Source organism: Meles meles, chromosome 10, assembly GCF_922984935.1.
Source record: "Meles meles chromosome 10, mMelMel3.1 paternal haplotype, whole genome shotgun sequence".
In the NCBI taxonomy this organism is placed as follows: Eukaryota; Metazoa; Chordata; class Mammalia; order Carnivora; family Mustelidae; genus Meles; species Meles meles.
In genome coordinates, this window is record NC_060075.1 from 23,406,072 (window position 1) to 23,428,924 (window position 22,853).

At 39.2% G+C, this 22,853-nt stretch overlaps 1 protein-coding gene across 2 annotated transcripts in view; it reads left to right on the plus strand.

The window, feature by feature from the left end:
- The first annotated feature begins 231 nt into the window (after window positions 1–231).
- The window catches only part of TNPO3 (transportin 3), an 86,472-nt gene continuing 63,850 nt past the window's right edge, over window positions 232–22,853 (plus strand). Inside the window, exons 1-2 of one of the 2 annotated variants that reach the window (XM_046020502.1) lie at window positions 232–699; window positions 11,884–12,044. Coding sequence is in view for 1 of the 2 variants with exons in the window: in XM_046020501.1 (XP_045876457.1) it covers window positions 580–699 (120 nt within the window). In the remaining variant the exon portion in view is untranslated. The remainder of the gene's footprint in view (window positions 700–11,883; window positions 12,045–22,853) is intronic. The other variant, XM_046020501.1, reaches the window with a different exon arrangement.

Sequence of the window (22,853 nt, forward strand, 5' to 3'; positions counted from 1 at the left end):
CACTGCCAAGGACGGAAGAGCGCCTCAGCTATGGAACACACGTGGGTCATACCGCTCCAGTCGTATGCAAGTCACCGAGAGAACCACAACCGGCTGCCTCTTCCCGGCTCCGGGCCCTACAGGGACACTTCCGGGAGGGGGCGGGGAGACAGGAGGAGGTGTGCCGGGAAGGAGGGCGTTTGAGCTGCACCAGGCGGAAGTGTGCCAAAGGTATTGGTGCGGCAGCTTCCGGTCCGGGTTAACGCGGCTTGAGTATACTGCGTGGTTTATGTGGTGCGGGGACAGACTTCTGAGGGCAATTCAGTGGGTGAGGAGGCGAGTATTGGCGTCTGAACTCAGAAGTTTGGAGTCTAGTGGGAGGATAGGAAAAAAAGCCAGGAACCCGAATACAATCTAACCTCTGTTTCCGAGGGGGCAACTTGCACGGGAACCCCTCTGCCCTGGTAACGGCCAAAGAGGAGATGGCGCCAGTCAGGGAGCGGCCGTGGCCGACACACTAAGGAAGCTTGAAGGCGGAGCAACCGGAGAAGCCTCGGGAGAACAGCCAAAGCCGTCGCTGCCGCTACCACTGCCACCACCATGGAAGGGGCAAAGCCGACTTTGCAGCTCGTATACCAGGCAGTGCAGGCGCTTTACCACGACCCAGATCCCAGCGGAAAGGAGCGCGCCTCATTTTGGCTTGGGGAGCTGCAGCGTTCGGTGAGGGGCCCTGCGAGGCCGTTCTGCGCCGCGGGGCAAGGGCGGGGTGGGACCTAGGCTCGAGCTGGAGCTTGAACACGGCGGTTGGCCTCGTGAGATGCTCCTTAGGGAGGAGCTGCCGCCGCGGGGTGGGGCTGCGAGGCTACATTTACGCCGCTTTTCGGAAGCGAGTCGCAGCTGGACGGTCGCGAACTGGCCCTTTCCCCACCCCGTACAATCTGATTTGTAGGTCCCGTACTCGCTTGTGGCATCGATCTGGTTCTCTTTAAGTTGTACGCTTGCCGCTTGCTTCTTAGGCCCTGCTTTCCCGTGTAGTCTTCCTTCAGTCAAATCCAGTCCCAGTCTTTCTCCATCTTCCACTTAACGGATGCTTTATCCGTCTCCTCTTGGTGTCCCAGTGTTGGGGTCTGGCAATTCCATACTAGTCGTAGCCTTGCACTTCATTGTGCCTTACTGATTTTTCACTAAGTAACAGTGATAGTTTGGGTCTGTTATTCTCGAAACTTCTCAGGTTTCTAGATTCTTTTACACGTGAATTTCCTCTGTGTTTTGGAGTGCAACGTGATGTAAAGAAAAATACCACTTCTGGTTTCAGAAAATCCTTGCAGTTCACATCTTGCAGCACGTTTGTTCTCTAACCTTGTTTCTTTCCCCCTTTTAGACTCTTTATAAGGTCCTGCCTTGATTATTCCATATGACTGTGTGAATATCCAGTGAGGGGGTTAGGGGTTTAATTTCACCCTGGTAAACCTATTGTGTCTCTGCATTCTTTGATTCACGTGCCTTACTTTCCTCTAATTTTTTAAAAAGATTTTATTTATTTATTTGACAGGTCACAAGTAGGCAGGCAGAGAGAGAGGGGCAAGCGGGCTCCCAGCAGAACAGGGGGAGCCCGATGTGGGGCTCCATCCGAGGACCCTGAAATCATGACCCCAGCCAAAGGCAGAGGCTTCACCCACTGAGCCACCCAGGTGCCCCACTTTCCTCTAAATTTCATACCCAGTTTTTCTGTGCTTTATTTCTGTGTGTGTGTGGTATACTTGGTGATCTTGCTGACTTCCCTCTCTCATTTTTGCATTTTATATTCCCAAGCTTTTTTTTAGATTTTTATTTATTTATTTGACAGATCACAAGTAGGCAGAGAGGCAGGCAGAGAGAGGGGAGGGGAAGCAGGCTCCCCACTGAGCAGAGTTGGCTGCCTTGAGAGAAGTGGCAGTTTTCATTTGAAGGGACACAGTCCTCAGATGATTTTTCAAGGAGAGGGCTGGAGGAATAAATATATTGACCTTATTCCCCTACACTTCTGGGATTCTTCTTTGAGCAAACCCAACCAAAAGCTTGGGGACACTGGAACCTGTTGATTTAGTCCATATAGGTCAACATACTGGGGCGAAAAGCAGTAGGGAAGAGTGGAAAAGTGGACCTGGAAAACATTTAGTGCATTCCCACATCATTTTTAGGCAGCTTCAGCATCCGGGTTCACAACTCAGCTGACATTTCAGCCCCTTAATTCTTTTACTTCCTTTTCTCAGCCTCATGGTTACAGTGTCACATCTTGGATCTTTTCATTAGTAAAAAGTCACCAATCCCTCAAGTCACTAACTCAGCCACATGGTCACACAGTGGCACCCTGAATCTTGTCATTTTTGGAAAGTCACCAGCCTGGGGTGCCTGGCTGGCTCAGTTGGTAGAATATGCAGCCTTTGGTCTTGTAGTCATGAGTTCAAGACCCATGTTGGTGTAGAGCTTACTTAAAATAAAGGGGGGGGGGGGCGGTGCCTGGCTGGCTAAGTTGGTTAAGCTCAGGTCTTTATCTCAGGGTCTTGAGTTTAAAACTCAGGTTGGGCTCCACATTAGGCTCCATGCTGGGTGTGGAACCTACTTAAAAAAAAAAAGTCACCAGGCCCCTACATCACTAACTCAGGTATCTGCTCTTATCACAACCCACTCTTCCAGTTTGTTGGCTTAAGAATTCCAGTAACGTGTAGGCATTTTTTGAGATCTATAATTTTTGAAAATTTTTGAAATCTATAATTTTAATTTCTATCAAAATTAAAAAGTTATGGGGTACTTGGGTGGCCCAGTCAGTTAAGCTTCCCACTCTTGATTTTGGCTCAGGTCATGATCTCAGGGTTGTGAGATCCAGCCCCTGCATGGGGCTCTGCACTGGGCCCGGAACATGCTTAAGATTCTCTCTCCTCGCACCCTGACCCCTCACTCACGTGCTCCCTCAATTAAAAACAAACAAACAAACAGAAAACGCCCCCAAAAAGTAATTATATTTTAAAACTTAAAATATTTTATTTTACTTTATTTTTTAAAAGATTTTATTTATTTATTCTACAGAGAGACAGGGAGAGAGGGAACACAAACAGGTAGTGGGAGAGGGAGAAGCAGGCTTTCCCGCGTAGCAGGGAGCTGGACATGGGGCTCAGTCCTAGGACCCTGGGATCATGACCCGAGCCAAAGGCAGATGCTTAACAGCTGAGCCACTCAGGTGCCCCTAAAACTTAAAATATTTTAAAATAAACTTTTAAAACTTTCAAAAGTTATAAAATGGTAACTTTACAAGAAAAAGGCCTAGGATGTAAAAGAGCAGTTATGTTTAGACTTTCTTCTATGAAAGATGAGGATTTGGGCTCCCTCCACCTTCTCTTCTGTTGCATCTCTCTAATATAGTTCTGTCAGTTTTGGTTAAATATACACAACATGCATTGTGAACCACGTAGCATATATAACATGGTAATTTTTCTTTTTTTGTGCAAGTTTTCTTTTCCTGGTGGTAGTCATTACCTTTTTCTTTCACATATGCTTCATGTTCTACATATCTATAATTTGTTAAAAACTCTCTGTGAGTATGTAAATATCCTCTTAGTGTGTTCACGTTGGTAATCTGCTTCCTTTTTTGGTAGAAGGAAACCTCTCCCTAGAGGTCTCTATCTTCCTGCTCCAGTCTGACCTTGTTATTCTCCAGGTCTGTTGCATAATTGTTGTCTTGGGATCTCTGTTTAACACTCCTGGAGAATTATTTTCTCTTTCTTGTGTCAGATGCATTGAATCCTGGATCTCATGATCTTTTCTTGGTTTACTCCCTCATTTGATGGCTAATTGAGAAGGGAACTTTTACTCCTTCTCCCTAGTATTTCTGTTGGCTTTTTTTTCTTGAATCACTTTTGTCCTGAGAGCTATTCTCTGGTTATAGCTGGGGCTGCCAGTGGCAGGTGGGAGAATGAATCAGGGTATGGATCTTACCACTAAATATGTAGGCTTTAATTTAATCTATTTTCAATATGATATTCTTGTCCTTAGGTGAGTCTGTTGGCTAAGAGTCCAGAGTCCCTCTGCGTCAGTCTTTCCAAAGTAAATCTTGAGTCTTCGGTGATGGTGGGAGGATGGTAGCCTGGCCACTCAGTCATGGGGGGAAATCTCAGTCTAACTGCCCATACGGATTTTGAACCCATTCCTTTGTTTTTTGTTCCACCTGTGCATCTGCCTTCAGATGTACCTGGTACTTTTAATTCCTGAGTATAACTGGAATTTGCTACATGAATCATTTTGCCCTCTTGGCTTCCCCTTTCTCATCCTGTCCTTCCTCTGAAAAAGTTTCAACTGTTTCAGACCTAAACTTTTTCAGACCTACTAAGATGGTTAACTCTTCCATTAGCATTCTGGTTTTCACAGTTTTGTTAATATTAGTCATGTTTCCATTCTTTCTGTCCTTGTGGCACCGCCCCCCATTTTTTTTTTTTTTTAGATTTTATTTATTTATTTGTCAAAGAGAGAGAGAGCGAGTGCGCGGCCACACAAGCAGGCAGAGTGGCAGGCAGAGGCAGAGAGAGAAGCAGGCTCCCTGCCGAGCAAGGAGCCTGATTTGGGACTCGATCCCAGGATCCCGGAATCATGACCTGAGCGCAAGGCAGCCGCTCAACCAACTGAGCCACCCAGGTGTCCCTTCTCCCCCGCATTTTTAAAAATCTCTTTACTCTGATTTTAGTGGATTTTTTGGAAGGGACCTGTGGGCAAACAAAGGTGTTCAGTCAGTTCAATCATGTTAAACAAATCCCTGAGTTCGTTCTTGAATTTCGTGAAAACCTTATTCAATTGACTGGCTCCTATTGTTTCTTCATTAGGTCTTCTCTTTACTTCTATCTGATTTGGATTACAAGGTCTGTCATTTAGTAATTTTCTTATATATACTATACCATCAACCCTTCACCTCTGGTTTGGTAAAACTTCAGCATAGGTATAGCCAACTGCTTCTCCCTTCTCCTGTCAGGTCTAGGTGCTCTGCATCTCATTTTCGGAATTCTTAGGAACCTTGATCTCTTGGTTATTCTATCACTTGCATCTTCAGACTCCCTCTTTACTGGGTCCTTCCTATAAGGATTCACACAACTGTAATATTTCCCATAGTAAGCAAATGGTTATAGTGGGGAGGAGAAGGGAGGTGGTAGAGAATGCTTCCTCCGTCCAATTCTGTTATTTCTTTAATTCTTTCATACCTCTGTAGTTTTACTCTTTACCAATCTTGTCTTCTTTTTTTTTTAACCAATCTTGTCTTCTAATGAAGAAACTAATCCATCTTTTCAAAGCCCAGCCTGAATTCTTTCTCCTTGAAGCCTTAACTGATTCTCTTCAAATAAAAATCATTTCTGCCTCCACTGAACACCTAGAGCACTTTATATAATTGCATTTGTAATTTTTTTTTTAACCTTTTTGAAAATCTGTTTTGTTCCCCCTACTAGATTGTAGAATCGTTTTGTTTATATGATACAGTTGAGGGAATACTTTAATGGTTATTAAGAAAGCATGATCAAGATGCCTGACACAAAGGTTCTTAAAAATGTGTGTTGAGGGGCTCCTGGGTGGCTCAGTGGGTTAAGCCTCTGCCTTCTGCTCAGGTCATGATCTCAGGGTCCTGGGATGAGCCCTACATCAGGCTTTCTGCTCAGCGGGGAGCCACTTCTCCCTCTATCTCTGCCTGCCTCTCTGCTTCTTGTGATCTCTCTTCCTCTGTCAAATAAATAAATAAAATCTTAAAAAAAAAAAAGTGTGGGCACCTGGATGGTAGGTTAAACATTTAACTCTTGGTTTCTTCTCAGGTCATGATCCCAGGCCCCACATCACCACTCCATGCTCAGTGTGAAGTCTGCCTTGTGCCTCTCCCTCTGCTCCTTCCCCTGCTTGTGCTTGCTCTCTCAGAAATAAATAAATAAAACCTTTTTAAAAAAAAAATGTGTATTAAAGAATAGCTGCTTGTAGGCATCTCTGAAGGGATTAGTTGGTATCTCAAATGTGTCTTTATGGATTTCATTTATTTTTGCTGCCTCTCTCTACCACACCCATGAGTAATTGAAAATAAGCAATATTATTCAGCGTCCTATGAGGTTGTGTTCAGTCTTTCCATCCTTTTTTTTTTTTCCAAAACAAAAACAAAAAACAACCTTTGTGAGGGGTACCTGGGTGGCTCATTTGGTTAAGCATCTGCCTTCAGCTCAGGTCATGATCTTAGGGTCCTGGGATCGAACCCAGCAGGGAGTCTATTCCTCCCTCTCCCTCCCACTTATGCTCTCTCTTGCTCTTTCTCAAATGAATAAATATTCTTTAAAAGACTTGGATACAGAAAGGGAGAGGAACTTTTTGACTCAATAAAGCTTTCTCAAAGTAGTCCCTAAATACAGATTAAAAGTCTGCTCTAGTGTAGTAACAGGCATAGTGTTTTAATTTTAAGTTTGTTGTTAAGGAATGATTTGCCCGTTTTGTTTGAAAACCATTTTGAAGAATACACATTTTGGAAAGACGTATCACTTCTCTCTAACTCTCACTTCACAATCTAAATGACTAAAGTCATTTAGTAGCATTCTAATGACCTGGTGACAATAGATTTGGTTTAAGGATATAATTTAGATACGGTTTAGTCCATGCTATATAAGTTAGCATCTTTTCTCTTTTTCTGGTATTTATATAAAATAACCGTTTGCCATAGAATATGTATTCATTACTCTAAATTTTTTTTTTTTTTCTGACAAAATTCTTGGAAGCAGCCTAAAGCCATTGTTTTGATGTGTGAGATAGGCAGGTATCACTGATATCCAAAGTATTTTAAAATAAAGCAAGTTATTTTGAGACAGATCTTAAAGGAAGCCTATCTAACAGGGAACCGTTCTGCACACTTTGTCCACTCTGGTAACCCAGGTGAGGAGACCATGTAGAAAGCAAGCAATAGAAGGTAAGACCGTCTCTTTATACAGCTAATGAATTATGCTGTGCATTTGTTCTAATTTTGTAATTTAGATTATAGAGAGACTATTATAGAGATAATCTGTTGGTCAGAGGTTAGCTCAAAAATTTTTTTTGAAAATTTATTTATTTGTTTATTTGACACAGAGAATGAGGGAGAGATCACAAGTAGGCAGAGAGGCAGGCAGAGAGGGAGGGGGATGCAGGCTCCCCGCTGAGCAGAGAGCCCAATGTGGGACTCTGTCCCAGGACCCTGAGATCATGACCTGAGCCGAAGGCAGAGGCTCAACCCACTGAGCCACCCAGGTGCCCCTAGCTCAAAAATTTTATATTCAGCCGGGAAACTGAAAAGGAATGATGAAATCATAAAAAGCATCAATCAAATGAAATGCTCTGATGGGCTAAGTTGACATTGTCATGTTTGGTTTGTCACATATCCTTGGGAATTTTCTTCTAAATATTCTGTCAGGAAAGTCATGGGTCATGGAATGTCAGCTTCACATTTCTTTCGTAATAATTTTCCTCTGTGGAATTTGATTCTTTAGCCTAGTTCAAAAAACCTAGGGTCTTTGGTTTTTCTTTTAGCAATTGCAGTTATTGATTTGACTTACCTGAAAACCTGGGCTTTTTTTATGCTTACGCTTTCATCCTCCAGTTAAGTGACTCTTAAAACATGGCATGCTTTTGAAAGGAAAGCCTTCTAGAAAAGACAAAATGTTCATCTACAGTTCTGTGGGTCATTTAATTCAATGAACAAGAATACTGTATGCCTTGCATTGCTGAACACTGGAAACACATAAATGATAAAAACCAGAGACCTTTATTCCAGAGTTTAACAATCTGGCTGGGTCATCTACTATGGTAGCCCTTAGCCAGATGGCTATTGTGGCTACTTAAATGAATTAAAATTAAATAAAAGTTAAAATCAGTTCCTTATTTGCCACACTCCAAGTCTTAGTACAAATACAGATATTTCATATCTTTGGTGTATTGGAGACTGTGAGTGAGAATTTGTGATGGTATTTATGTTGGCATGGTAGTCTGTTAGCCGGTGGCATTCATCCATGTTTGGATAAGTTTATTTCTTGTCTCCCCAGGCTTTGGACCAGAGTTGGTAGTGCGATTCAGGATATAAAATTATCAGGGTAGTGCTGCATTTTCTAATTATAACACAGTTTTCTTCCAAAGCTTTCCAGATAGTTCATTTTTTTTTTCATGTTGATTGCACTGATGTCTGTAAGGAAGATGGAAAATAGATTGGATATGTATTTTTTTTTACTGTGGTAAAACATTCATGACATCAATAACCATTTTTAGGTATACAGTGCAGTGGCATTAGTACATTCATGTTGTTGTGCGGCCATCACCACCACTGGTCTCTAGAACTTTTTCATCTTCCCACACTAAAACTCTGTACCTATTAAATAATAACTGTCCATTCCCTCTTCTCTCCAGCCCTTGGCAGCATCATTCTACTTTTTGTCTCTATGAATTTGACTATCCCAGGTACCTTACACAAGTACAATCTTAGGCTGTTTGTACTTTTGTGTCTTGTTTATTTCACTTAGGTTCATTCATGTCTTTAAAGTTCATTCATGATCATTCCTTTTTAAAAATTGCATTAAAATCTACATAACATAAAATTCACCATGTAACCACTTTAAAGTGTACAGATTAATGGGTTTAAGTAAATTCGTGTTGTGCATACATCACCACCATCCATCTCCAAACTTTTTCATCTTGTAAAAATGAAACTCTACTTATTAAATACTGTTAACTCCCCATTTTTCCCTTCCCATCCCCAGCCCCTAGCAACCTGCTTTCTATCTCTCTGAATTTCATTACTCTAGGTACCTCATATAAATGGAATCATACAGTATTTGAATTTTTGTGACTGGATTATTTATGTAGCATAATGTCCTCAGGGTTCATCCATGGTATATCATTTGTCAGAATTTCATCCTCTTTTAAGGCTGAATAATAATGTATGTACCACATTTTGTTTATCCACTCATCTGTCAATGAACACTTGGGTTGCTGCTACCTTTTGGCTATCGCAAATAATGCTGTTGTGAGCATGGGTATACAAAGACCTTTTGGACTTAGCTTTCAGTTCTTTTCAGTTATGTATCCAGAAAGGGAATTGCTGGTCATACGGTAATTTTGCTTGTTTTCTCGTTTGTTTGTTTTGAGGAACTGCCATACTGTTTTCCAGATGTTAACAGAATTCTTAGCTCTGTTGAACTTAAAAACAAATTTAATTCATAGGAAGTCAAGATTGCTCAGATTACCTCTCCTGTATTTTTCTAGCGTGTACCCTGGTACTGAAATAACTGTCCGAGAGTGTTTTACTGCTGCACAGGTGAAGTCTAAGATAGAAGCTTTATTTCTCTTTATTGGAAGTTCATAGTGTTGCTAAAGGAGAAAATTTTGTAGTGTTTGGCATGCAGAACTCCTTAAAAATACTGACTTAATTTTCCTTTTTGGTCGAGTTTCCAAAATAACAATATTATGAAACATTGTTTTTTTTTCTTCTGGTAAGAAATTTTCTGTTAATGGAGTTTACATTATGTATTTACTTATTTTTTTTCTCAAGCCCATAGCATAGTTTTTTTCAGTTTTTCCTCTGTATTCATTGTTTTCTTGTATTTTGTTTCAGCCATAGTATTATAATATTTCAATAGCCCTAGAATAGAAGAATGTATTTGGAATTAGACCTGAAAATATACATGTTTTTTACATAAGGATTCAGAGTTTTCTAACTTCAGTGCTTTTTTTTTTTTATAAAGAATACTTTAAGCTAGACATTTCACATTCATATAAGATCGAAAAACTTGAATCTTCAGCGTAGTGTTAACATATGCTTAACATGTCTGATAATGTCCTCATTCTTCTGGTTTGCACGAATTGTTATAAAACTTGGCTCAGATGGGCAGGAATAGAGACCAGTGATGAAAGGAAATACGTTTTCTATATTTTTGGCTTTTAGGAAGTACTTACCTCAGCTTTGTTTCACATGGTTTTAAGCTTGGCGTTTCCTACTTTTAAAATAGGACTGCCTAGTATAATTAGTAAGGCCCATGGCAAGCAGGCAAGTAAAATGATTACCAAGGAATGCATGCTTTCGTTACTTGCAAAGTTGATTTTATGGATCCAGGTTTATCTCTTTTCAGGGCCATTCTTGAGGTTAATGTTCAGGTACCTAGGTTATTGAGGATTTTAAATCCTGGATAGGGATTTTCTTACACTTGCCATGAAAATATTTTGGCATGATTTCTCAGTACCATATTATGCATGACTGACAGTCAGAAATTTGGCAAGATTTCATTTGACAGTGTTCATTAGGGCTCCGAATTGTTCGAAAATGCTTGTCCCAGAAACGTGGGGGATCTCGTCAGAAACTGAGGAGGCCACAGGATTCAGTGCTGTCGTTTGGTCTTACTGATTCCTTTCATTGAAATAAAGATAGAACAGTACATATGAGTGCTACAGTCTTCCGAAAGTTGACTTGAAGAGTGTTTGGAAGTTTCTCGTGGACTTTAAATAGCTTATGATTTTTTAAAGAAGTATTTTTAGCTAGGAATCTCTTCCCTCCCATAAGGGAAACGGTATCTCCCTATTATTTTTAAATTAATTATTTATTCAATTATTATGGAGATGGCTGTGAAAATGTTTAAATTGACTGAATTTGTCTCTATACATAAGCCTTTTTGCTTCTAGAAAAGTTATTTAATGCACACAAGGGTATTCTGTGGGTATGGGAGCTGGCTAGTGGCTTTATGTGACTGTATTTCATTTACACTCTGGTTTTAAAGATGGGAGTTGTTTACTTACGACTGCTGTGGTGAAGATTTTAGCTAAGTTCATTTCATTTGGTTTCTGCATTTCAGGCCATCTTACAAAACACGTTATTTTGAAAAATATAATTTTTAGGTAGAAATGGTTCTCTTTTAGGCGCCATAGTTTTTCTTAATATTCCTTCAAATCATTTTCTTTCCCTGCTAAGAAAACCATTAGAAAGTAACTTGTGACAGACCTAGCAGTTTGTCCTGTATTTGTAAAATCCTCGTAAAACATTAGATACAAAGGCTCAAGATAGTTGGCCAACTTAAAAAGTTCCTTTCTCTGTTTTCAGGTAAATTAGACTTACTGGTTTTGTTTTTTTTTTTAATCTGTCTCATGGGAATGATTTTTTTTTTCTTGATTTGGGAAATTCTGGTTTTGTAGCTCTTTACCACATTGTTATAGGGTATATGTCTAAAGCTTTGTGTTCTTGGACTGATAGTTTTTTGGGGGGTTTTGTCTTTTTACTCTTAGTCTCTTCCCCCAATGTACTGTATATCTTTAGAAGTCTTTATGTAGTAAATATATTATTCACTGATTGAAATGCTTAAGAAAGTACGACAGCCTGACACTTCCGTGTAACTTTTCAAATTTCACTGGAATATTTATATTTCTAGAACTTCATTTTCTATTTGCCAGAGCTCTTCTGTCCTCAGTGAAGTATTTTAAGTAATTCTGCTTAATTTGAGGAGTTTTTTGTAGGATTAACTAGCAGCCTTAATCCGTTTCCAATTCTTAGCAGCTAATGAATCCTTAGACTCCTGTCTGGGTTTGTGCTTGCATTGTTGACAGCCCGCCTGCTCAGTGATTTAGGTTGATTCAGCAGTTTTAGAACTGTTGGTGTAGAAGGGAGTCTTGGAGCAACAGAGCACCATTAAAGAAAAGGAAAGGGCAAGTACTTTTAGGATCTGCTGTGAACTGTAATGAAAGACTTAGAGCATGTTAGTGAAAGGACTGCTGGGCCATAGCCTGTTTCATATTCATCACATAGTCATGGAAATATCTTTTGAAAAGACTGATATAAAGGCCTGTTCTGCTACTGCTTTGTGAAATGGGAGATTGGAATTAGATGCTTAAATGGAAAATGTTCTCTTGTTGCAGCCTCTTTGAAATGTGCTGCTGGTGGGAGCTGCAGCTTCCTCCTGCTGACTCTGAGCCCCAGGCTTCGGTTGAGATGGTCCTTTCAGAAATGTGGAGCTTAGTCCAAGCCTGGATTTCAGTGGGTAGCACCTGGCATCTGTGGCTAGAAAGTCCTATGAAGTGTAAGTGCTTTATTCTCTCCTTGTCAAGAATCCCTTTTCCTTCCTTCCTTATCTTTCTTCTGTCTGCAGCTCAGCAGAGGGGAAGTACAATGAGCAATGTACTGTAGTGTCTAGGGTATCAGGATTTGGTTGCATTTTCTTTATGATTCAGTGACCAAAATAAGATTACTTGTTTTTGGATGTCAACAATTCTTAAACCCTCTTAGAATTTAAAATAAAGTGATAAGTTATGACCCCTTAATATATAGTACTGGCAGTATCATCCCAAGTAATTTTTCATTGACAGTCTGCTTAGTAGCTGTGATATTTAAGTTTGCTAGGTTTCTTTAGAGATCACTCTTATATTTTATTCTTACTCTGAAAGATAAGTATTTGAAAAGAGAGGCACTTTTGACCATTGGGTGAGGCAGCATCAGGATAAATAAGGATGGTTAATATGAGAGGATGGCTCTTTACTTTGGTTCTCCCTGATACTTTTGCACAAAGAGCAGTTTGGGAATTTTCTGAAGACCAGTTTCTCATAGAAGTGTCCTGTGAAATTCATATAGCTGCCATCTGTATTTTAGTATAGTGAAAAAAAAAAAAAACCCTGGATAATTACATAATGAGCAATAAAAGATACAAGTTTTATATATGATTTAGTTGCTTTAAGTGCTGTTCTCTTTTTTCCTATTTCAGAAATACTGGTAATATTTTAAAGTCAGCCCATTCCAGAAGATTCCCGTTTTAGGGGAAATTTTAAGGTTCTCTTCACTGAAATTTTTCTGAAAAGTCTAAATCTTCAGGTTTTAGCTAGGAAATTATTGAGCTTCTTCTCATTGTTAAAACAAAATCTATATTTGAAATAAAACAAAACCAAGGCTCCCATCTGTGCAAGGCATGCAAAGTTCTACAAATGAGGATTCTGAATGAAAAATGTCTCATCCTCTCAGGGCCTTTGTTTTCTTTATCTGTAAAGAACTGATTTGCTTATTCTCTGTTGCCCTTTCTCTTGCTAAATGTTTTGGATTCTGTTCTTAGAGCTGATTCCCAATCCGTAAGTATTTAGCTATGTAGTAGAAGGATGGGCTTTTCATGATTGGGAAAGCAAAGGGGTGTTAGAGACTTAGGAGATTATAATATATTGTCATTTTGCTTCATATTATAATTTAATACATACTTTACCTCTTACGGCCAAAGGATTATGTGAGATGTAGAGATAGTTACAGTTCTTTACTTTTGAACAGCTCACAGTCTATTAGAACAGTCTATTGAACAAAGGCCCAAGTAATTATAGTACAAAGTTCTACAGTTGAGCTGTTATGGAGCCCATGTAAAAAGATTACTGCCTCCAGTATTTTCTTGTTATCTCTGTGCTTCAGTAGTTTAAATATGTGTTTAGTGGTTATTTGTGTGTGGGGGGGTGGGGGACAAGAATGTTCTCTGTTCCCTGGTCTACCATAGTCTTACTTCCAGTGCTGCTGTTCTCGGTGGTGGGGTTTGCATTCTCAGTGATCCTGGGATCACTTGGGATTCTATGGGATTCTTGCTATGGGATTCTTGCTTTACTTTACATCTGACAGGTCTTGTGCAGGATACTTTCATTTGCCCTTCCCTCAGCGTTAGGAGACTTAGCGTTGGTCTGTAACAACAATAGGTCTTAACCTGTGCCATGAGGGTGATGGGATTTAATGCCCCCACACAGGTTGAGGCTTTTGTTCAATAAGGGAGAGGATCTTTTTATGCTTTCTATACGTTTGAGGGTTTCTGTCCAGGAGCATCCAACCGAAGGAGGTTTTCTGTGGTCTTTTGCCCTATCTCCGGTCTTTGTTCTGAGTGTTTGGGGGAGATCTGTGGAGAAGAGCCTGTAGGTGGTTGTGAACTCCCCTTGTGTGTCTGAGTCCTAGAGGTTTTATATGTTCATGCTATCCATAGGCAGCCTTTATCAATTTGTTTATAATTTTAGCAGAATTTTTATTACTTAGTTATGCGGTACCCTGTGTCTTGTCTTCATTTGTCATGTTACAGATGAGCCGGTGCATGCCTCCGGTCTCCTTGGAGGTCTGTCTTTAGATTTCAGCCTGCTTGGTTGCCCTGGGACCTGAGTTTTCCAGTGCGTTTTAAGAAGTTATTTTGTGGGAGCCTGGGTGGCTCAGTCGTTAAGCGTCTGACTTCTGCTCAGGTCATGATCCCAGAGTCCTGGGATCGAGTCCCATATTGGGCTCCCTGCTTGGCGGGAAGCCTACTTCTCCCTCTCCCTCTCCCCCTGCTTGTGTTCCCTCTCTCACTGTCTCTCTCTGTCAAATGAATAAATAAAATCTTAAAGAAAAAGAAGTTATTTTGTATTTATTTGCTTTTGTTTATTATTAACTCAAAAGCTGTGTTTTCTAACTTGCTACCTCTTAGATATAGAACTCCTCTCAGGTTTTTAAGATTTTATTTATTTATTTATTTATTTATAATAAATTATTTATGACATATTTATTATGTCAGAGAGGGAGAGCACGGGGGCACACACACAAGCAGGGGAAGCAGCAGGCAGAGGGAGAAGCAGGTTCCCCACTGAGCAAGGATCCTGATGTGGGACTCGATTCCAGAACCCTCGAATCATGACCTGAACCAAAGGCAGATGCTTAATTGATGGAGCTGCCCAGGTGTACCTCCTCTCAGGTATTTTTATTCACATGTTTTAAACGCCACAAGATGATATTACTTTATGTAGTCAGTTGTCCATAAAGATATACTCATGTACTTAATCTTTCCATGACTCTTCATATCTTCCTATTTCCATGTTTCCACCCAGAATTATTTTCTGTTCCACGAAGAAAACCCGTTTTGTTTTGTTTTTTTTAAGATTTATTATTTATTTGAGAGAGCATGCACATGTGTGTGTGCACAGTGGTGAGGGTGCAGAGAGAGTCTTAACCAGGTTCCGCCCTGAAGGCTGAGCCCAGTGCAGGGCTGAGATCTCATTACTGAGGGTGGTGACCTGAGCCAAAACCAGGAGTTGGACATTTAACCAACTGCGCCACCCAGGCACCCCTCCTCTTTGGCTTCTTTTTTTTTTTTTTTTAAAGATTTATTTATTTATTTGACAGAGATCACAAGTAGGCAGAGAGGCAGGCAGAGAGAGAGAGGAGGAAGCAGGCTCTCTGCTGAGCAGAGAGCCCGAAGCGGGGCTCGATCCCAGGACCTTGGGATCATGACCTGAGCGGAAGGCAGAGGCTTTAACCACTGAGCCACCCAGGCGCCCCTCCTCTTTGGCTTAACAGTGTTGTTTTGATGTGCCTAGGTCAGGTTTTTCAGTCCTTAGGGTTTACAGAGCTTCTTAAGTCTATGTGTTGGTGTCTTTTACCACTTTGGCTATTTCTCAGCCATTATCTGTCGTGCTTCTGCCCCATTTTTTCTTTTCCTTCTAGGATTTCAGTTATACATATGTTAAAGTTTTTCACTGTTTCCCACATGTCACTCTGCTTCTTTCCATTCTTTCCCTTTTCCTTTTTTGATTTTGTGCCTTGGTCTTGTTATTTCCTTTTGCTCTTTTCTAACATAGTAATCTATTCTTCAGTTGTCTGATTTGTAGTTTTAGCCCTACCATCTGGTTCTTAATTTCGGTCACTATATTTTTCAGTTTTAGAATTTCAGTTTGAGGGGCACCTGGGTGGCTCAGGGGGTTAAGCCTCTGCCTTCGGCTCAGGTCATGATCTCAGGGTCCTGGGATCGAGCCCCGCATCGGGCTCTCTGCTCAGCGGGGAGCCTGCTTCCCTTCCTCTCTCTCTGTCTGCCTCTTTGCCTCCTAGTGATCTCCCTTCCTGTCAAATAAATAAATAAAGTATTTTTAAAAAAAAAGAGTTTCAGTTTGATTCTTTTTTATAGATTACATTTTTTTTTTTTGAAGATTTTATTTATTTGACAGAGCGAGAGATCACAGGTAGACAGAGGCAGGCATAGAGGTAGAGGGGGAAGCAGGCTCCCCACTGAGCAGAGAGCTTGATGCATGGCTAGATCCCAGGACCCTGAGATCATGACCCAGAGCCGAAGGCAGAGGGTTAACCACTGAGCTACCCAGGCGCCTGTAGATTACGTTTCTTAATGGACGTTCTCCAGTTTGTTTTTTAATTCCTCAAATAAATTAATCACTAATCACCTACTTAATTTTTTCCCAATTATGTATTTTGAAAGGTTCATAACTTGAAAAAACTGTAGGGTGAATACTGATAACCTTTCTCCTCAATTTGACAGTGTTCCATTTGCTTCTCTTTCTGCCCTTCTCTGAGTGTATTTTTTTAACCTTGGAAGTGAAGTGAAGATGTTATAATGCTGTACCCCTGAACACTGACATATCTCTTCAGAACAAGGACATTTTTCTAAACTAAAACCATTGCTACTCTCTAGAAATTTAACTTTGGCATAATGGTATTCTCTAATACACAGCCTATATTCAGATTTCCCAGTAGCATTTACTTTTTAAATTTTTCCTAATCCAGGATCCATTTAAGGAAAATACATGCTTATAGTTGGACTTATTAATTCTTCAGGGTATTTTTATTTTTCTTTTATAATAGTGACATTAAAAAACAAATCTGGGCCCATTTTGTCTGTTTTAATATGCCCCACTATTTGGGTTTATCTCATCATTTTCTCATGATTTCATTCAGGTAAAACATTTTTTGGGAGAATACGACTTGGTTGATAATTATTTTTCAGTGAAACACGTCAGGAATAGTATAAAAATTTGTTCCCTTATTGGTGATGTTAAGTTTTGTCACTTGAATTAAGACATCATAGTTGTTTTAGCTCTTATTCCATTATGTAAGTACATTATTTTCTGTTGTCTCTTTACCCTTTGTTGTTATTTTGTCTTGCTTTTGTTTGATAATGGATATATTGTTTATGAAAAGTTGAAGGGATAATAAATGATGATTTCCTACTGACATGATTTCTTTTGCTTCTGGCAGGTCTTTAGAATTGGACCAAATCTGTTTAATCCAAGAAGAGATTGAGCAGATTCTAAACTGTGTTTCTTTCTTTTGTTTGGTGATAAAATATACATAACAAAATTTACCATTTTAACTATATTATTTATTTATTTTTAAATATTTATTTGAGAGGGAGAGAACATGTGCACGTGTGCATGGGAAGGGGTATGAGGGGTGAGAGAAACTTTAAGCAGACTCCTCGCTGAGCTCAGAGCCTGATGTGGGGCATGATCCCAGGACCTTAAATGACCTGAGCCGAAACCCAGAATCGGTTGCTCAACCAACTGCACCACCCAGGGGCACCCATTTTAACTATTTTAAAGCGTACACTTAGTGACATTAAATATATTCACATTAATGTGCCACCATAACCACAGTCCATCTCCAGACCTTTTCATCTTCTTCAAGTGAAACTCTGTACCCATCAAACAGTAACTCTCCCTATTATCCTCTCTTTTCAGTGCCTGCCAATCAAAATTCTGACTTTGTCTCTATGAATTTGACTACTCTTGGTACTTCGTATTAGTGGAATCATACAGTATTTGACCTTTTGTGTCTGGTATATTTCATTTAGCACAATGTTCTCAAGGTTCATCCATGTTACAGCCTGTAATGGTACTTCCTTCTTAACGCTGAATAATAATCATTGTATGTGTGCACCACATTTTGTTTATTCATCTTTCAGTTAGCATTTGAGTTTTCAACTTTTGGCTCTTTTGAAATATGCTGCTATGAACATTGGTGTATAAATATCTGAGTCCCTACTTTCCGTTGTTTTGGTCATATACCCAGAAGCTGAATTGTTGTATCACACGGTAATTTCATTTTTAATTTTTTGAGCAACTGCCATGCTGTTTTCCATAGTGACTGTGCGATTTTCAATTCTTGTCAGCAGTGCAGTTTTCCAGTTCTCTACATCCTCACCAACACACTTTCTGATCTTGATAGTAGCTATCCTAAAGAGAGGGAAGTGCTGTCTCATTGTGGTTTTTGATTCACATTTCCCTGATGATTAATGATGTTGAGCATTTTTTCTTGTGTTTATTGGCCATTTATATATCTTTTTGGAGAAATGTCTATTCAGGCCTTTGCCTGATTTTTAGTTGGGTTGTTTGAGGTTTTTTGTTGTTTAGTTCTTCTAAATATTCTGAATATTATGAATCTCTTAACAGATTTATCATTTGCAAATATTTTTCACATTCTGTGGGTGGCCTTTTCATACTTACCGATGATAAGTAGAAGTTTTGAATTTTGATATAGCCCAGTTTATCTGTTTTTACCTTTGTTGCTTGTGCTTTTGATCCAAGAATCACTTCCAAATCTGGTATTCATGAAGCTTTTCCCTCATGTTTTCTTCTAAAAGTTTTACAATTTTAGATCTTACATTTAGTTTGTGATCCTTTTGGGGTTAATTTTTGTATAGGATGTAAAATAAGGGTCCTATTGTCTTTGTTGAAAATCATTTGACCATATATGCAAGGATTTATTTTTGGATTTCTGGATTCTCTTTTCTATTCTATTGGTCTTGTTTTTCTCTCTATGCTGGTACCACACTTTTTTTTTTTTTTTAAAGATTTATTTATTTGACAGATAGAGATTACAAGTAGGCAGAGAGGCAGGCAGAGAGAGAGAGAGGAGGAAGCAGGCTCCCAGCCAAGCAGAGAGCCCGATGCGGGGCTCGATCCCAGGACCCTGGGATCATGACCTGAGCTGAAGGCAGAGGCTTTAACCCGCTGAGCCACCCAGGCGCCCCAGGTACCACACTTTTTTTTTCCACACTTTTTTTATTGTGTCAAAAAACATATAACGTGAATTTATCTTCTCAACAGTTTCTAGGAGAACAGTATAATATTGTCAACCATGTGTATACTGTTGAGTAATAGATCCCTTGAAAACAACCCCCCTGTTCTACATAGCTGAAATTCTGTACCTACTGAAAAGCATCCAACTTAACCCTCATCCCAGCCCTGAGTTTGACTAATTTAGGTACTTCATGTAAGTGGACTAATGTAGCATTTGCCTTCTTGTGACTGACTGACTTATTTCATTTAACAATGTCCTCAAAAAAACAAAACAAAACAAAACATAATGTCTTCAAGGTTTATCCATGTTATAGTATGTAACATTTATTTTTTAGGACTGAGTAATACTCCATTGTTATATATATGTACACACACACACACACACAGACACACACACCCCACATTTTGTTTATCCATTCATCTGTCAGGTGACATTTGAGTTGTTTTTAACTTTTGGCTATTTTTGTAAGTAAAGCTGCAGTGTATATGGGTGTGTAACCTTTTTAAGATTCTGTTTTTAATTCTTTTGGATATATACCCAGAAGTGGAATGCTGGATTGTATGCTAATTCTGTTTTTAGTTTTTTTGAAGAACTTCCATACTGTGTTAGCTAATTGTGACTTTGATTTTACATTTCCCTGATAACTAGTGATGTTGACCATCTTTTCATAAGCATGTTGGCCATTTTTATGTCCTCTTTAGAGAAATATCTTTTAAAATCCTTTGTCCATTTTAAAATTGGGTTATCTGGTTTTTTGATTTGACTTGTAGAGTTCTTTATATATTCTAGATGTTAACCCCTTATGAGAAATATGCTTTGCAGATAGTCTGTCCCATTCCATAGGTTGCTTTTCTACTCTGTTGATTATTTCTTTTGTTGTGTAAAATTTTCAAAGTTTGATGTAGTCCCTTTTGTCTATTTTTGTCTTTGTTTTCTGTGCTTTTAGTGTCACATCCATGAATTCACCATCAAGTTCAGAGTTGTGCTGTCTCCCCCTCACCCCCCACCCCATGTTTTCTTTGGAAAGTTATAGTTTTCAAGTCTTACATTTAGGTCTTTGCATATTTTGAGTTAATTTTGTACATAGGTCCACCGTTCTTTTGTATATAAGTATCTAGTTTTCCCAACACTGTTTGAAGAGATTCTCCTATTCCCATTGTGTAGTTTTGGCACCCTTGTCGAGTATCATTTGACTATATTTATGAAGGTGTATGTCTAGGCTCTCTTTTTGTCACATTGGTCTGTGTATCTGTCTTTGTGCCAGTACTGTACTGTTTTAATTATTCTGGTTTTGTAATAAATTTTGAAATTGGGAAATGGAAGACCTTCAACTTTGTTCTTTTTGAAGACTATTTTGGCTATTTGGGGGTCCTTGAGATTCCATATGGATTTTCTTTTTTGTCCTTTTTCTTTGTTTTGTTTTATTTTATTATAGAATATGTTCATTATAAAGTATGCTCAGTTGTGTTCATTTTATATTGTTTCATTTTATTTTGAATAGTGAAACAGAGAACTTGAATTCATGACCCTGAGATTAAGACCAGAGCTGAGATCAAGAGTCAGATGCTTAACTGACTGTGCCACCCAGATGCCCCTCCATATGAATTTTCTTTTTTCTTTTCTTCTCTCTCTCTCTCTTTTTTTTTTTTTTTTTTGATTTTTTTTTTTTTTGGAGAGAGAGACTGTGGGGGTAGCGGCAGAAGGAGAGAAAGAATTTCAAGCAGACTCCCTGCTGAGTGGGGAGCCTAACATGGAACTTACTCTCATGAACCTGAGACTACCACCCAAAATGAAATCAAGAGTCGGACACTCAACTGACTGAACCACCCAGGCACCCCCCTCCATATGGATTTCATTGATAGATTTTTTTATTTCTGCAAGAAATGTAATTGGGATTTTGATAGAGCTTGCATTGAGTCTGTAGATCACTTTGCATAGTATTGACAACAATAGTTAGTCTTCCAGTCCTTTAACACAGGATATCTTCCCATTTATAGATGTCATCTTTAATTTCTTTCAGCATGTTTTATAGTTTAAAAAAAGGATTTTATTGTTTGAGAGAGAGAGCACATGCGTTAGTGAAAGAGAGCACAGGTTGGGAGGAGAGGGCGAGGCAGGGTCCCCACTGAGCAGGGAGCCTGACATGGTGCTGGATCCCAGGATCCTGGGATCACAACCTGAGCCAAAGGTGGATGCTTAACTATCTGAGCCATGCAGGTGCCCTGTGTTGTTGTGTTGTTTTCTTTCCTTTCTTCTTCTTCTTCTTTTTTTTTTTTTTAAAGATTTTATTTGTTTATTTGACAGAGACACAGCGAGAGAGGGAATACAAGCAGGGGGAGTGGGACAGGGAGAAGCAGGCTTCCTGCCGAGCAGGGAGCCTGATGCGGGGCTCAACCCCAGGATCCTGGGATTAGGACCCCAGCTGAAGGCAGACGCTTAATGACTGAGCCACCGAAGTGCCCCAGTTGTGTAGTTTTCAATGTACAAGTTTTTTTTGCCTCCTTTATTCCTGAGTATTCTGTTCTTTTTTTTGATGCTGTTGTAAATGCAATTGTTTTCTTAATTGCCTTTTCAAATTGTTCGTTGTTAATGTGTAGAAACTGATTTGGGGGTGTTGATTTTGTATTTTGCAACTTTCCTGAATTCATCTAATAGTTCTAACAGGTTTTGGGGGAGTTTTTAGGGTTTTCTATGTATAAGATCATGCCACATGTAAGTAACTGTCATTTTATCGCTTCCTATCTGATTTGAATGCCTTTTATTTCTTTTTCTTGCTTAATTGCTTTGGCTGAAACTTCCAATAAGAACTTCCAGTGCTGTGTTGAATTCAAGATGGCAAAAGTGGGCATCCTTGTCTTATTCTTGGTCTTAAGAGTTTTGAAAAGCTGTCAGTGACCATTGAGTAGGATGTTCATTGTGGGTTTTTCATGTATGGTCTTTTTTATGTTGAGATAGTTTTCTTTTTTTCCTAGTTTGTTGAGTGTCTTTGTCATGAAAGAGTGTTACATTTTGTCACATACTTTTTCTGTATCAGTTGAGATGTTTGTCTTTTTCCCCCTTCGTTCTTTTAACATGTGGTATATTACATTTTTAAATTATGTCGAACCACCCTCGCATTCCATGAATGAATCTCAGTTGGTCCTGGTTTATAATCCTTTAATGTACTGTTTAATTTGGTTTGCTATCATGTTGTTGAGGGTATTTTCCATCAATCTTGAAATTGATATCTCATTTTCTTGTAATAGCTTTGGCTTTGGTATCAGAGTAGTATTGGTTTCATGGAATAAATTAGGAAGCATTCTCTCCTCTTCAGTTTTTTGGAAGAGTTTGAGAAAAATTGGTCTTTAAATGTTTGGTAGAAAACACGGGTAAAACCATCTGGTCCTGGGCATTTCTTTACTGGGAGGTTTTGGTTAAATATTTTTACTAGTTATAACTAGTATAGTCTATTTAATTTTTCTCTTTCTTCTCAATTCAGTCTTGGTACATTGTATGTTTCTGATAGTTTGTCCATTTCATCTAGAGTATCCAGTTGGTTGGTATACTGTAGTTCATAGTATTTCTCATAATTTTTTTTTATTTCTGTAAAATTGATAGTAAGTCCCCACTTTTTTCTTAAGATAGCTAACTATCTTAACATAAGTTTCTTTTTTATCTTTTCAAAGAATCAAATCTTCGTTTTTCTGTTCTCAATTTTATTTATCTTTGCTCTAATTTTACTGTTTTTGTCCTTGTGCTAGCTTTGGTTTTAGTTTGTTCTTTTCCTTTTTCCTTAAGGTGTAAAGTTAGGTTGTTGATCTGAGATTTTTTTTTTTTAAGATTTTATTTATTTATTTATTTGTCAGAAAGAGAGAGAGCATGCACAAGTAGGCAGAGTGGCAGGCAGAGGCAGAGAGAGAAAGAGGCTCCCCACTGAGCAAGGAGCCCAATGTAGGACTCGATCCCAGGATCTGAGCTGAAGGCGGTGGCTTAACTGACTGAGCTACCCAGGCGTCCCAAGATATTTCTTTTTTTAATAACAGCAATATGTATGACTATGAATTTCCCT